Source organism: Zeus faber (assembly GCF_960531495.2).
Source record: "Zeus faber genome assembly, chromosome: 14".
NCBI lineage: Eukaryota > Metazoa > Chordata > Actinopteri > Zeiformes > Zeidae > Zeus > Zeus faber.
The window spans coordinates 7,212,684-7,229,237 of NC_137200.1; the positions used below are offsets into that span (position 1 = coordinate 7,212,684).

Sequence of the window (16,554 nt, forward strand, 5' to 3'; positions counted from 1 at the left end):
AAACTTTATTACATATGTAGACCTACTTGTCATATTTATATTGTTTTTGATTTGATCAAAATGTTATTTTTTGAAATGTTGATTAAAGCGGCTGTACTTGTTACTTATTGTTCAACAGAAATTTGATTGGAAACATAAATCTTCCAGAACACGGTGACCTGCACTAATTGTTTCTAATGGAAACTCAGATCATATTTTATAAATGGTCACCGACTGTAAATACTAATCTTGGGAGTTTTTTGGTATCAATTTTAAGAAAGAGCAAGTCAAACAAAACGATGTGATCTAACAAGATATTAACTGTCTAGTTAAGTCCCAGAACTGAACAGCCCCCTCGATCTTCAGTCAAATCAATATATCAACCACAATGCCAGTTTATACGTTCAGATTCTCTGTAATTTATGGGGTTCACACACGAGCTCAGATAATATAAGAAACAAGAAAGATATTAAAAAATATATATTCAAAACAAATATAACAACATATGCACACATCTATCAACAAAGTTAACAGGGGATTACCCTATGCTATTGTGTGAGACCAGTGGGCAGGTGGCAGTTGTGCTACACTTAGTACAAGTGAAAGAAAAACATTCCAGAAAAATGTGACATTAACAGTAATTACATATTTATAATGTATGTGTACATATTTGTAAAAGCGCGAAATGCACAAGTTCCTATTTCCGACAGTGTGAATTGTTGATACAGAGGGTTGTTTATTGCATAGTGACATTTTTTCTGTGTTTATTCTTATCACTTTTTTTTTTTTTTTGTTCTAGCTGAGTCTTTGACGTGAGGTCCTGTAAGGCGGTAATGTTCCTCCAGGCATGAATACAGCTATATTCTAATCGAAATCGATCTATAACCGCAGTCCCGATCATAACAAATATTAAGGCTAATAGTACTAATTGTGTTAACTATTTCTTACAAAACAACTGAAAATCGGAACTCACGTATTAACCCGATTCTTTTAAAAAGTGCAGGTCTATATTCTACAGATTAGGGTGAGGCCGGCTAGAGGCACCGAAGCAGCGGCCAAGCTACGTGTCATGTTCCGCAGAAGCCAATGTAGCATCACCGGGGTCTACGAGCGGAGCGCTATGCAAGGGTTGGTCCGGAGGATACGACGAGCGCTGACACTCTACGCAGAGGAATTCAAAAGGGGAATCCAAATAGAGAAGCGGACATTGACTGCTCCGCGAATCCAACTGTTATATGTGGGCACAGAATGAAGTTGTGTCCCCTGCCCAACACCGTAGCGTTAGCAACATTAGCAGCAATGCTACAATGTTAGCCGAATTAGCGCCGACGCCGATCTCTGGCGCCCATAGTCCCATTCTTTTTTTATCCCTGGGGCTCATTCGCCGCACTCACCCGATGGTTACGTGTAGATAACTTCACGGAGAGCGTTCGGCCTCACAACCATGAAAAATCTGTCCTTCGTGGCAAAGGGAAGCGTGTGAGTTCGGGTCCTGGTGTTTTGCTACTGAGCCACGACACCACAACGGCTGTTCCACCCACTCCCACCGCCGGCCCGGCAACTTCCTGTTTGTGTGTCACTGTCACCCTTCCGACGGGGGACACGAAAAGATGGATGCAGACTTCAATTTAAAAATAAAAAACACTTCTTTTTTTTTTTTATCTGAAATTGGAATATTATTTCCATCCGGTAATTTAAAAGGCTTTAGATGTGTTCGCATATCGGAGATGGATACGTGTTGATCATGTATCATTTTTTGGTCTATTTTATCCTAACAATACGTTAGGTCATCTTTAGGTTACTTGCATAATGCCACGTTTTCTATTTGTATTCTTAAAAGGGATGAGTTGAGTATTTATCTATCTAGATATTTTTGATGGATCCCAAAAGAGTTGCATTTTGACTGAATTCTCCGAGGTACGATCCGAAGTTGGGCAAACAAGCTTCTGGGTTCTCTGGTGTCTCTTCTAAAGTAGATTGTGAATCTCAACGGGACCCGTCTGGTAAAATAAAGCGTGAAGAAAAATACCAAAAAAAAAATAACGCTCAGCGCAAGAGGCAGAGCAGGTTGGTTTTTTTTTTTTTCTAAATCGGCTTGGAAGTAAATGCGTGTTGCTGCGGCGTTGGCCATAACCTGCGTTCACGTCCGGCTCTCAAACGAGCTCATTTAAAACTGGACCACGTCTCTCGCACATCGACGCTTCAGGTGGTTCCAAGCAGGGCCCGCTCACCTCTGGGCCACTCGCTTTGTTTCCAGTACTCTGGCAATCTGGGAGGCACCGGAGGAAATGCCACGTGTACACACTGCGCATGCGTGTAGAGTCTTGCGCTGCGTTCCAGTGGGAATCGGAAATCGTGAATACCGATTCGGGAGTTCCCACCCCCGGGCTCAAGATATTCGGTCGGCTCGGTTCGGGAAAGCATGGAAGCCCGCTGTAAATGTGTGGTATTTGGAAGCGGGTGCATTATAAACGCCACGAAACGCATGTCGACGAAGCACGAACACGACGCAGTCGTTAAGATCGAAGTTAGCAGCGTTTCGTGGGGAAACCCCACGCGACGGGAAACGCCGTGCGGCGTTAACAGCGTGCGCGGCCCCGTCGTTGTGACGTCAGCCCCGTTACGTCGGTGAGCTCGGTCGACTTTGAGGTCGACGTATTCCGACTGAAATTGCCCGCTCCCATGCCGCCTTCCGCGTCAGAGCTGGCCTTTCATCCCGAGTTTGGACGTCAGTGGAACGCAGCATCGCGCCGGCCCTGCGTGGCGATCCAACTTCCGGCGGAAGGAGCAGACTAATCCGCACCAGGCCTCCTCCTCCTCCACCTCCACCTCCTCCTCCACCACCACCACCACCACCACCGGGCGATGGCTCCCACCGCGGGCCTGTGACGGCGTTCTTGTCAGACGACCCCCCCCACCCCCCCCCCACCCCGTTGGCGATCACAGGGCCGCCGTGAAGTCCTTACTTTGCCGTTACGCGTCCTGCCGTTTACACCGGCTCCGTTCCGGCGGCCGGCCCTCGAGCAGCTAACGCAGCTAGCCGCTAGCCGTCGCCCAAAGACAGCGGCTCTGACGCTGAGATGTCCGGACCGGGGTTCAACTCCCGCAACGGGACAGGAGGAGGACAGACGTACGCCAACGGTGAGTAATGAGGTTGTACCCCGTTGGAACCGAGCCCAGTGTGGACCCCGTGGTGTTAGCAAGCTAACGCTCCTTATGCTGTTGCTACTATTATGATTCTATCACAAATGACTATTAATTTACTCAAGTGGTTGTGTTGGCGTCTCGGTGTCTCGGGCGTGTCGTAACGGCGTTCAGACAGGAGCACCCGTTTGGATTCAAGTAACTGACGGTGTCATGGACATGTTGACAGCGGCTGGTGTGTAGACACGCTCCGACGCCAAAGTTCCCGAAGTAACTTCTTATGACTCACCCCTGTCTATTGCAAACCATAATATCGGTAAGTTGAGATTTCCCTCGGTCAGTGGTTCCCAAACGTTTTCACATCAACAACCCACCGATAAGTCCACGGGCCCAAATTGGACACGATTGTGTCTATTTTTGCAAGATTGGTATTGTTCGATATGATTTAGTGTCTATTCTCTATTTATGGAGATCGGAGTGAGACTCGGATCGTGCTAAAGTCTTTGAAGCACCCCGGAGGCTCTCTGCAGCCCACTTTTTGAGAAAGACTGACCTAGGTCTTGTAAGATGAGAGGTACAGGTACCACCAACAAGGAATTACTGACGATGTTATCATCGTGTTTTCTATGGAGATCAAGGTTTTGTGAAGAAAACATCTACGCCCGAGTAGCTTTTTCTACCAGACATAATAGTTTCTTTGATTTCATTTCACCTTTAGACTTTGTATACGAAAGAGGTTTTTGTTGACATTTTGTTCTGTCAATGAGGATTTTTTTTTTTTAACTCGGAATATGATGCTTCTTTACTTTTGAGCAACTCAGTTTTCCAGTGGCTATGGCTATCCATGTTATCTCCTTCTTTTTTTTTTTCCTTTCCCCATTCAGTCTCCCACTGTACATGTGGCACATCAGGATGATCCACATTTGTTGCCAAATAACTCTGATCTTGCTCAGCTGTCAACTTAGCACAGTTTCACAGTACGGACAGATTCACAGCAGTTTTCCAGAAATGGAGAGTGGAAATTATAGTTTAAAATATATCCTTAATTTCTGCCTCAAACTGTTAACATTTGGTGCCTCTTAAACATTACTAGTACCGTTTGTATGACCTCAATCACAGAACGCTTAATTTGTTGATCATGTCCATTGTTAAATAATCAATGATATACTAGCAGTTAATCACATCGTCTGTCTCTTTCTTATCTCCCCCAAAGTGGGAAGGCTATGGAAAATTCTACCACTAGTGCTGATCTTTGAACTCTGATCGATACGAAAAGCACATGGAAGACAACAGAAGCATTGTGCATCAACGCTGGTCAGGGGCTGAATATCCTTGGTGCTCTCGTGACCATCTGAAGCATTTTGGAGAAGTGACCACCCATGAACTAAATGCTTACTATTACAAACCCTTCACACAGTCAAAAAATGATACTTTTATTTTGTATTTACTTTTTGATTTTTATATATTTTTGGTCAGATTTAGATATAAAAAAAAAAAAGTGTGTGTGTATGTATGTATGTATGTATGTATATATGTATGTATATATGTATATATATGTGTGTGTGTGTGTGTATATATATATATATATATATATATATATATATATATATGTATGTGTATATATAAAATTTCCTTTACATTACCTCTTTACGTATTGGTATTTGATTTGAGAGCAGTCCTTCAAATCCGACACCGGCTCTGACCGTCTGGGAGAGAGCTGTGGTCAACCACGTGCAGGTGTTGTAGAGATTTAATAGTCTTAGGAAGGAGAAGAACAGAGGGGGATTTCCTTCTTCATCTTATCTCACCGAGTGGAGTTATTTTCTAATCCCTCTTTACTCTACCAATTTATCCTATCTGGCCTGCTACGTAGCAGAATGCTAAGTGGATAATAGTGAAACTGCCACCATTATCTAATCACCTTGGCTCAAAGAGGGGAAACATTCATGTCTTTGTTTTTGTTTTTTAATCCCAATTCTTGTTCACACTACTTCAATTACTTTAGGAATTATGTCAGTTACCAATAACAGTCATTCATTGCTCTCAGTCAATTGATTGGATAAGTAAGGGGTGCAGTGATACTGGGGTCCACCCATTACCAGGCTATAACATGATGTCTGCATCAGAGTTTCTGTTGGTGCCGGTCAATGCATCCTGAAAGATTTCAATTTCCCAGACAATTGGGTCAAATATTATCTGCGTTTATTGAGCTTGAAAACAATTGATAGGCAGGCTATTTAGAGAATGTCATCATCAAGGCATGTAGATGTATATTTGTTATTGAATATGAAAAATAAAAAGTCCTGTCAGCTAACACAATTTTAAAAATAAATAAATATTAGGAATGTTAATTCTTGAAATCAAATAATTTCTGTTTGTGAACAATAGGTAACAAGTGCAGCTGCTTTAATTAACATTTCACCAAGATAAAATTTTGATCAAACGAAAAACAAAATAAATATGGCAAGTAGGTCTACATAAATAAAATTTGTGACGTTGTCCGTCTTCATTGAGTGTCTACTTTGTGTTGGAACTCAAATATCCCCCAAAAAAACCCCACTAAATTATGGATGTGTGTGTCCCAATGACACATCATCTTCCTGTTTCTACTCAGAGTTCTAGACACTGGCTCCATGTCTGCTGTGATTATAAGCGCAACCTGTCCATGAGGAAGGGGGCGGGGCTTAGTTATATATCGACAAACGTGATTGCTTAGAGGTGAGGCTTTCAGATCAGCTTTAGATCTTCCAAACTGATTGGCTTTATGTCTTTTTATCTTTATGGCAAGCTCTATCCTCCACCTGTTTGTGATGAAAAAGGCAGAATATTTACGGCCTATTTATGTTGTGATGGTAATTTGTTAAATTCCCTCGTACTGTTATGTAATGTTGTTATGGATGTGGCAATACTCTGACTTTTATCACATTTAAATTATACCTTTCTGTTTCACTAATTTAAAAAGTCTACATAAAAGTCCAAGTTATTTTATTAATTATATTGTTCCACTTGAGTTCAGTCGCAATTAGTCAGAAATGGTCCTGTTTCTCAAACTGTGATGACAAGTCATACAGTATTTAATTAGGTTAAAGATGTTCATAGTTCATTTGTTGTCTGTCAGAGTATTTTATTTACAGAGTTAAATCACAACAGAAATGTATCAAATGCCTGTCTTGCATTTAAACAGACTTTTTTTAAATTTTAAATAATGCAATTTATGAGTTTTTTCTCTTGAAGCATTTTGACAAAACTGGTTTATGTTTCGCTAATCTGAATGTGATCTGTTACATGATTGATCCTTGACCCACATTCATTAACTTGCCTGTATTGCTTCTATCCTATAGGTCCTTCGCAGAACCCATTAGCAGCGCAGCAGCCACCAGGGATGGGCTACAACATGGGTCACCAAGCACCATACAACCCAGTGCACGGCAAGGTCGGCGCCCCCCCTGGACCAGCACTTTTTAACACTGGTCCCTACCAGCCTGGTCCCCTGGGCAGTTCATACCAGACCGGAGTCCCAACCAGCTCCTACCAGCACAGGCCCCCAGTCGGTGCCTTTCAGGCTCATCCAGGCCAGCCACTCTTGACTAGGCCTCCAATGGGAGGTCCACCACCTCCCACCCCACCTCAGTCTGCCAGCCCCAGTCCAGGCCCTAGGATGCCCCTCGGTCAGGCTACCCCTCCACCTCCTGCTGTGTCTTCCAATAGTTACTATCCAAATCTTCAACAACACCCCCCAGCTGCTGCCTGGCAGTACGGCGCCGCTCCCCCACCAGTCGGTGCACAGACCTCCATGAGTGCACGCCCCCCTGGTCCCTTGGGTAACCATGTGGTGTCTGGACGTCCAGTGGCAACAGTACCACCTCCACAGTCAACAGCAGTGTTTGGCTCTGCAGCGGCAGCTCCGCTCCCTAACAACGCCACACATGGTCCAGGGCCCGGGATGCCCCCCACCCCCCTCCATGGATACACTCAGCCAGGTAGGCTTTTTATATATATATATAGAGAGAGAGACAAAACATCATGACGATATAGCACATATGTTAGTGATTGCTGATAGGGCTCAGTTAAAAATAATACAATTCTGGGCGCACCGGTGGCTCACTGGCTAACTGGGTAGAGTGTACCATATACAAGGCAGAGTCCTTACCGCTGTGACCCGGGTTCGATTCCAGCAGAGGCCATTTTCTGCATGTCATCCCCTCTCTCTCTGTCCCCTGCCTTCGCTTTCTCCCCGCACTTTTTACTATCAAATAAAGCATGAAAAATGCCCCAAAAAATCTTTAAAAATAATACAATTCTATTGTTTAAATTTCTAAAATTGATTTGAATGTTGATTATAATATTGTACTATTTAGAATTTATTCAACTATTTTTTAGCAGTCAATAGAGAAGACAAATAAATGGTTGAGACTTTTCCCAAAAATTTGAATCACAAAAATATTGACAAGACCACTTTATATTACCCAGCATGTAGTATCATAATAATATTTATAACAAAGGCACTCATACCAGGAAAAACTGTTTTTGTAAGCATATTTCCTCTTCAGACAGTTCAGCCACTACAGACTGCAGTCATTCCATTTGTCACATTATGCCACAGTATTTATATCTAGCAGGCTGACGTTGGCCCTGGACGTTGCACTCTGCTCCTACACAATGACCAAGTTTGTTGGTTTCCGCCTTTATCCCCACCCCAGACAGATACTAATTTATTCTGTAATTTTACAAAGCCAGTCTATAAAGATTCCTCTTCAATTTGCAATTAAGAGTTCATAATAAGAGGAATTGATGTTTGGGTTTCATAGAAGCCCTGTTCTCGTCGGGAACTGGTTTAAAGTCAGATTGTTCTTGTATTGACGGAAATTGACTTTGCAATGTGTTAGCAGTATGCTAATACACTCACTGTTGTGACTGCGTCCACTCATGAATTAGGTTTCGGATTCCACATATGTGATGCTCTTCTGTAAATGTACACTATGTGCAGAATTTCTCTCATGGTAAGAGAATGTTTGCATCAAAAAAACAAAGGACCAATCAGAATTTTGTGACTTCAGTGCCAACCAGACAGTAACCTTTTTTTTATGGAAAGGAATAATGTCTGCAAAGTATATCTTTGAACTATCTATACAGAAAAGTGCGCTTCAGCCCTAAAAGTCTTATATTTCTGTTGTGGCAATGCTCTTTAAAGACAGTTTAAATATACAGTTAACCTGAGTGTCATCATTTTTTTGATAGTTCAGTGTTTTGCAGGTTCTTTTATTGTTGAGCATGCTGATGTGCTCTTCCCAGTGACCTTTTTCCCCCTGAAGGAAGGGATGTACTGCTTAAATGACTTGTTGCACAAATATTGGGCTATATGGTCCGTGGCCTTGAGCTTAATTTTATCTAAAGCAGCAAATAATCAAGGTACACAGGCAAATCATCACTATTATATTTACATTTTAACAAGTTACTCATAGTTACTCCATTTCCGGATAAATACTTTACACGTGGTCTTGCATTCAAATAGTGGTTGGGTACAAATGCCTGAAGCTGGATTATGTTTGATAATATTTTATCAGTATTATTAGCTTGGAGAGGCTCTGCTGCATGATTTAATTTAACACAATGATTGTCCATGAACAAGCAGATATTATATAATTTTAAATTTTTGGAATGCTTTCACTATTGCAAAACAGTCTATACAATTGTATTGGTGCTAATGAACCAGTGTTAGGAATGCAGTGATTTTGTGTCTGAAATTTCTCTTCATCTGTACCACTGCAATGAAAATTTCTCTATTTTCATTATGATAAACCAGGGACCCCAGCCATTAGTCCCATGGCCCCTCAAGCGTATCAGCCAAGTAGGACTCCCTACGGACCCCCGCCCACGGGACCCCCGCCCACGGGACCCCCACCCACGGGACCCCCACCCACGGGACTCCCACCCACGGGACCCCCACCCACGGGACCCCCAACCACGGGACTCCCACCAATGGCCATGAAATCCACTGCACCCCCTACAGGACCTCCAATGGGCAACAACACCCCTCCACCCCCCAAGGGAGATGGTAAGTTTCTAAAATCGATCTCTCAGCACCTTATTTTTTAAGTGTGAGCTTGTGCTCGGCGATTTAGTAACATACTAACATGCTGTATGCAAATGATATAACACTAATGTTGCAAGACAGAAATGAGAACAAGCTGAACAAGCTATTCATTCCTTTTTTTCCCCTTGCTCCTTTTCTTTGCCAGCTCAGTGTGGGGGGGCTGCTAACAGCGCTCTGCCCCCCACTGAGCCTGACGGCCTGGAGGGTGATATTGAGTGTCCAGGTGTGGTGACGTTGGTCATTGGTGTCGTGATGCCCGTCCTAACCTTTGCATGTTGTTGTTCTACATAGCTGGGGATGCACAGATTACTCCTTTCATTTTTTTCTGATTTCTCCGGACACAAAATATTCAATTTTGTTTTACAATATCAGTGAGCGGTACTTGGGGTGTGCCGATACACATGTTCTTCAGTTCAATACCAAAAATATTGACTTTTTGTGGCTCCCGATTTGACTCTATGGCTACATTTACACTGCAAGCCTTAGAGCTCAATTTGGATTTATCGCTCTGATCCGATTTATTTTATTTGGCTGTTCGTCAAATTTTTTTTGATATGGCCAATATCAGATTCCATTATGAACGGGTCACGGTCCTGAACTGACCCGCATTGCACAGAAGTAACAAAGACCTTGCACGCTGTCGTACGCAAGTAAACATGGAAGGCAAATGCACGGTGGTTGTAAGGGGGCGTGGGACTGTGTACCTCAAATCAAGCTCACAGATTAAATCTTTAAATCCAGACAGGGGCACTATGTTTTTTTGTTTTGTTCAGTAAGTACATTTAGTAAAATAAAAACACAATTTACACAAATTGCACCCTGATTGTTCCCTCAGAGGACACACACGCAATTTTAGATGTGGTGCTATTCATAAAACGCGGTGAGCGTGGGTGCTCCCCGCGCTATATACGCTGCTTAGCGGTGGCAGGCGGATGCCGCGGTGAGCGCGACTGCAGTGTACCTCGCTCTGCTCGTCGGCCCCGAAGTCAGGTGCGGAATTCCGATTTACTCTCGTAACACGGGTACTTTTTTTATTTAATTTTTTTTAGTGCTCGGTCCATGAACATTTTGTTCACTAAAGAGATAAATAAATAAGTTGGGCTCTAGAGTGACATAGAAGTCCCATGAATCCTGATTTGACTGTTCACACTGAGGTAGCATTGCAAAAAATGAGACCTGTATCTGATTTAGGAATACATATGAAAGTTGCCCAATTCTGAATTGAAAACATCAGATTCCATTTGATTTGTGCTGTTCACACTTGTCATGAAAAAAACAGATCTGAGTCACATATGAGCAAAAACATTGGATTTGAGCCACTTTGGCTGTAGTGAAAACATAGGCTATGTACCCCAACACATTTAAGATTTTTTTTTTTTATGTACAGTTTTTGGTTTGAGGTATGACTTAAATTTACATTTCCCATTAATGAAATGTGTAACTGTGTTACTCTCAATAAGTTGTCAAAGCACTCAATTCAGTGTTTCCAATTTCTTCATCAAGCTTGTCTTTGAACTTTTTATACAGCAGCAGGGACAACATTTTTGTTGCCATGTCATAACGAAGTTTGAGAACACTAAGAAAATTGACCGTATGTCTGCTGCTGTAGTTGTGGTATTACCGCTAGCTGTATAAGAAACATGACACAGTCAGCAAACCGTTGTTCCATTCCACACTCAAACGTTTCTGTGTGTCATACATTTTGGCAGTGTGTGTCATACATTGCCAAAATTGGTGATTAATACCAAGACTGTTCCAACTGTTTTTGCTGAAATGGACAGGGAGCGATAACTGGTCAACGATAATTTTGAGTTTCGAAACGCTATCAAACGGCAACTTATGTTGATTTTTGGATTCTACATTAGCATTGATACACCACTGAACTTTACTTTTGCAACCAACACACTTTTTTAGAACAAATCTGTGAGGTGGCATATTAAAAAAACTATGTTTTGTTGTTGGACAGCTCTTATAGACTCTAAAATGAAGTGGTTGTGTTTCCTGAATTTTACTTGTGGCATATAGTATTGGTTATTGGTATTGGATATCATTGGAGAATCAGTGCATCCCTATTAGTAATTTCAGCCTAGCTTAATAAGGTTTCTCCAAGTTTCCTCTACTGTCATTTGACTCCTCACCATTTAGGTTTATACTGGCTACAGGGGCTGTGCGATTAAATTGGTGTGATATTGCGATGACGATTGATGTGACATACTTCCATTTATTTGGTCAAACTAACCTTAAATATTTTTAAGGCAAGTTTTGTTTTTAATAAAACTCTTTCTACGTATAATAATAATAATAATAATAATAATAATAATAATAATAATAATAATATCATTTTCAGACATCGCAGCCAGTATATTTATTTTACAGTGTCTTATTTCATTTATGTAATCATCAATTCATTGTGCAGCGCTTGTAGCCACAGAATTACACTTGTTAGGTTTTCTCTAGATACACTTTCACTCCTTTTTGTGATATGACCTCTTAATGTGACCCTTCTTCCATTCGTACTGCTTGGTGTTTCTCTCTTTTCATCCAGCGTGTGTCCTTCCATTTTCTTTTTGGTTAGCAGACTGTGGTAGTAGCAGAACTGGTGATGTTGCTGAATGTAGTCATATCAGACCTCTAATGATTGTCTTGACACAGGATCTGCGGCTGGCAATGGCCTCCAAGCCCCGAACAGCTACAATCATGTGGAAAACAAAATGGGTAAGGCCAATTCTGTTGGATGTCAGGACTTTAGATCGGGCGTTTCTGATTAATAACAGTTGATACGATGGTTACTTTAGATGCCATATATTGGAAAAGCGACCTTGTTTGTATTTCACAAATTATGGCTTTGCAATTTGTCATTTTATCAAGTCTTAATGCTTAATTTGAACTTGAGTTTTTAAATAACAAACTGTTTGGTTCATAAAAATCGATATTATATAATGATACTTTTCATGTACACTGGTTTATTTATTTTCAAAAATTACAAACCTAACAAAAAAAAACACTTATCATATTGCACAGCAGCGACATCTCTTAGTCAGTTTACAGTGAGTGAGGTATTTAAAATCAATACTGTAATACTGAAGTGGATATTTAAGATGGATTGAATAGAATAAGGGATATTGAAAACCCAATAGGACGCAATGAAAGGAAAGGTGTCCTCTCACCTGTCTTTTCCAGCTGGTCCACCACAGCCAGGACAACCCGGACGACACTTGGGTCACTACCCATCTTTACCCCCAGGGTACCATAATTCTTCGGCACCCCTAAACACTGCGCCACCCATGCATCCCTCCATGCAGCCTTACACTCAGCCATACCCACAGGTTAGATGGATGACAGTGACATTTTTCTACATTGAAAGTGCACCAAGTCTCACTGTGGCAAAGAGATATGTGGGTTGTGTTAATTGTGTAAACCTTCCATTGTTGATCTCCCCCACCGCGCTTCCTCCCCTAGCAGCCTGGTGGGCCAGGCCCAGCCCAACTTAGCCCATCTCTGGCCGCTCTGAGCCTCCAGTCCAACACCCCTGAAGCCCTGAGAGTGGTCAACCTGCTCCAGGAGAGGAACCTGCTGCCTGCAGGCCCCATTATCCCCCCTACACCCTGCTTGCCCCAGGACCTGCAGAAGATCAACTGCAACCCAGAGTAAGACCTCACCAACACTGTTATCATTTACAAGATCATTTTATGTATTGCTATTACTATTTTATGATGGTAAATCACATATCAATCCACTTTTATTCACCTCGAGACACAATTTAGGAGGTATCCTCATTTACATTGGTGTTGAGTTACAAAATAAATCTAAATACAATTAAATGTATACCTTTAAAATAAATAGAGTAAGTAAATCAAATCACAACAACTGAAAAGAGCTATAAAAGCTATTATACCAAAAAACAAAAACATTAGTAACAAATAAGCTGTAAGATCAAGCATTTGAAATGGCTGAGTGGATTTAAAATTGAAAGAGGCAGATTGCTCCACATAGGCCTGTACATGCAGTGTAAAAATATTTAACCCTTCCCTGTGTGTTTCCGTGTATGTGTTTCTCCAGAGTTTTCCGCTGCACCCTGACAAGCATCCCTCAGACCCAGAACTTGTTGAATAAAGCCAAGCTGCCGCTGGGCCTGCTCCTCCACCCGTTCAAAGACCTCTCGGTAACCTCCCTTGTCTTCTCTTCTCCAAATCGCCCAATTGTTATGCTTCAGAGGCTGCAGACTCCTCAAGATTAGAGAAGCTGGTTATTGTTGCTAAGGGAAATCCCTTTTCTGAAAGGCAAATGAGTAAGGGCCTTTTCTCTGACAAAGTACCCTTGACATCCCAGATTTGGAACAAAATCTTGATGTAATATATTTGCTCGTTGTACTTACTGCTATTTATTTATGCTTTGCTCCAAACACATTGTCTAAAAAGGCAGGTGTCTACTATCAGATTCTTTAGGATATGGGATGTTTAACCCAGTGTTTTTCAACCACTGTGCTGCTGCACATTAGTGTGCCGAGCGATGATGCCGGGCTGCCAAGGACATTTTTCAAGTTCCACTTAAAAAAAAAAAAATGGAAGCGGACCCTATTATGCTCCTTTTCACCAAGTTAATATATGGTCTCTGATGTCCCCAAAACATGTTTTTAAAGTTTTTTGCTGAAGATGTCACTCAGATTATGCATTCGAGCCATTCTAACATGCGTCCAATCCACCCTGTCTGAAAAAGGGCTGTTTCAGTGGGTGGAGCCACCCTCCTGACATCTCTAGTTCTGTCAGCCAATGGAGTTTGAGGTTTACTCCAGATTCAGTTGCATTCCTCTGTAAACTTTCACTGATTTTACCTTATCAGTACACTAAAATCTGTTTAGGAACAAATTTGTGGTGAGAAATATGCAATCCAGTTGCTGAATCTTCACTCATATTGGATCTACAAGGCCTTATTTGAAAAGTTTGTTCCGTCTTTTACCGTGGTGTTCGGTGGCGCTTGGAGCATCGGTGGGATACGGCGGGGTTTGGGGTTTTGTTTCATTCGATTACGGAAAGACCATCGATGATTTTGTTTGGAGAAATGCGGAGCGCATCGCCTGCCGCAGCCCACTGTACAGTCAACCTAATATGGACACACACACAGAAAAACATAGAGGAAATACTTACATTTCCCTCATCTGCGGTTTTGTCACTGACAGTTGGTATTAATTCCTCTATCTTTTAAAACTTCCACTTGTGGTGATCTGTGCAGCAAACAACAGAGCATTTCCCATGATAAGCTCGAAGCTTCCTTGCTGGCGGGTCCGATTGTGCTCCAGGCGTGGGCGTAGTTACTCAGATGGGGGCGGTATTAATTCTACTGAAGTGACGTTTATTACTGTGCTGAGGTATATTAGGGCAGAAAAGCTGAAGGGCTCTTTTTAGGATTTTATTTATTTTCTGAAATAGACGTCTCACAAAAAACTGAATTTTTTTTATTTTTTTCACAGTTTGTGTGTTAAAAAGACCTATCAGAGACCCAAATGTATTTGCAAATGCACTGGAAAAGAGAGTTTTGCTTCATAGGTCCCCTTTAAGTAATGCAAGTCGGCTCTCGTTGCAAGTCGTGTTAGAAGATAAACATTTCAAGGCTGTACTAATTCACCAATTCCAACCAGGATACAAGCTCTGTGTTCGACCAAACAAGCTCAAGTTTCACACTGAAAGTGAGTACTATTATTTAGTAAGCCATAGTAGTAAGCACAGTGATACATGTTTGTGACATTTTTCATGCCTAACTGGGTAGTGGTGTGTTGTGGGATTATTTCATTCTGAAAAGTTAGGCGTGGCAGAAGAGAGGTTGGGAAACACTGGTTTAACCCCATTTGTGCAGAGCCCTGAAGAGTCCAAATGAGAAGAGGTTGAACTTAATAAATGTTTGTTCTGGAATAAACTGTTCCAGCAAATGGATGTTAGGGCAGGGTAGTACTTAAACTCTAATGCAACTTAAGAACACTCCCCATGGCTGATTTATTCAGTGAACTACTATTTGGTTATGGTTATGTAAAATCCCAACTTGTCAGAATGACTTGCTGGTAAAAGCAACCACAACCGAGGTGATTTCCATTAATTTAAATGCCGTCTGCTGTGTTTTTAGTTGACGCAAAATTTGTTTGTCTTGTGGCATTTATGCTTGAATGTTGCACAGCGCTAGATGTTTGACCCCCTTTAACCTGTGCAGCAACTTCCTGTGGTGACATCGAGCACCATCGTCAGGTGCCGCTCGTGCAGAACCTACATCAACCCCTTTGTCTCTTTCTTGGACCAGAGGAGATGGAAGTGCAACCTCTGCTACAGAGTCAATGATGGTGAGGAGAGAGAGCAGTAGTTTCAGAATTTAATGCTCTGGTTTGAAACATGTTATTGTATTTATGAAACAATCCTAAAATGTTCTTACTTTCTCTGAGATTCATTGGTTGATTTTATTTGATACTTCAAGTTGAAGAGATTATTTGTCACATACATATACATACGGTCATACATATATGCAGTGAAATGTCATGACACCCGGTGATTACGCACAATAAGCTCTATAAGCTCTAAAAATATCAAAATGTGTGTAATCGACACAAGGTGCTCACACTGCAATGCCTTCTTTACTTAATGTTCACAGGAACGGCGTTGCACTGTATTTTCCTGTTTTGTGCTGTAGTAATCCTGTGTTGGGAGAGTAAAGGGCTGGTTAGGCTTTCGCGCAGGCAGGGCGCTCACCTGCGCAGAGAGAGCGGGGTGTTTATAGTCAGCGCATTGTCCGTTGCAATATTCTCAGACACCACAGGTTGCAGTAGAGAGAGAGAGTACCGTGTGAAGTGTGGCGGAAAATTCTTTATTCTTATTATTATCCTATATTATCCCCCCCCCCAGAAGGCTCTATTCCCAGTCTGAAAACTCCGAGCACCCCATTCCGTCCTGTTGTCTTTGCCTGTGGTCTTACCCCGAGGCCACACCAGAAGCGACATGTCAGTGTTGCGAAAGTGGCACGGCAAAGCTTCAGATACGCTGCCATTTTAACAAATATGGAAGGGCACACTAAGCATTATGGTCAGTGTCGCAAAACTGTCAACTCAACCCTTGCGTTTTTTAAGACTCTGCTCGTATTTTTCGGGGAATTTTTTTTAACGTGTTTTAGACTGAATGAAGACCGACCCAGAAGAAGTCGATGAATCGTCAAATTACGTGAGACTTTTGCGTTGCTGACGTGTCGCTTCTGGTGTGGCCCAGGGGTTATCTGCAGCTGTGTGTTCCTGACATTTTTTTTTTCTTCAGCCTTCCCACCTCTTCAGCTTTTTCTCTTCTTACTTCAGAGACTGCTCTCTGAAT

At 42.0% G+C, this 16,554-nt stretch overlaps 2 protein-coding genes across 4 annotated transcripts in view; one reads left to right on the forward strand and one right to left on the reverse strand.

The window, feature by feature from the left end:
• Positions 1-3,028, reverse strand: part of sar1b (secretion associated, Ras related GTPase 1B) — a 28,172-nt gene extending 25,144 nt beyond the window's left edge. The window contains exon 1 of one of the 2 annotated variants that reach the window (XM_080013245.1): positions 2,946-3,028. The gene's annotated coding sequence lies outside the window, so the exon portion shown is untranslated. Of the gene's footprint in view, positions 1-1,373; positions 1,511-2,945 lie in introns of those variants that run through there. The other variant, XM_080013244.1, reaches the window with a different exon arrangement.
• The window catches only part of sec24a (SEC24 homolog A, COPII coat complex component), a 28,128-nt gene continuing 14,590 nt past the window's right edge, over positions 3,017-16,554 (forward strand). Inside the window, exons 1-8 of one of the 2 annotated variants that reach the window (XM_080013242.1) lie at positions 3,017-3,120; positions 6,465-7,103; positions 8,927-9,178; positions 11,870-11,932; positions 12,398-12,543; positions 12,677-12,864; positions 13,277-13,379; positions 15,416-15,542. In XM_080013242.1, coding sequence (XP_079869368.1) covers positions 3,060-3,120; positions 6,465-7,103; positions 8,927-9,178; positions 11,870-11,932; positions 12,398-12,543; positions 12,677-12,864; positions 13,277-13,379; positions 15,416-15,542 — 1,579 coding nt within the window. In that variant the 5' untranslated portion in view covers positions 3,017-3,059. The remainder of the gene's footprint in view (positions 3,121-6,464; positions 7,104-8,926; positions 9,179-11,869; positions 11,933-12,397; positions 12,544-12,676; positions 12,865-13,276; positions 13,380-15,415; positions 15,543-16,554) is intronic. The other variant, XM_080013243.1, reaches the window with a different exon arrangement.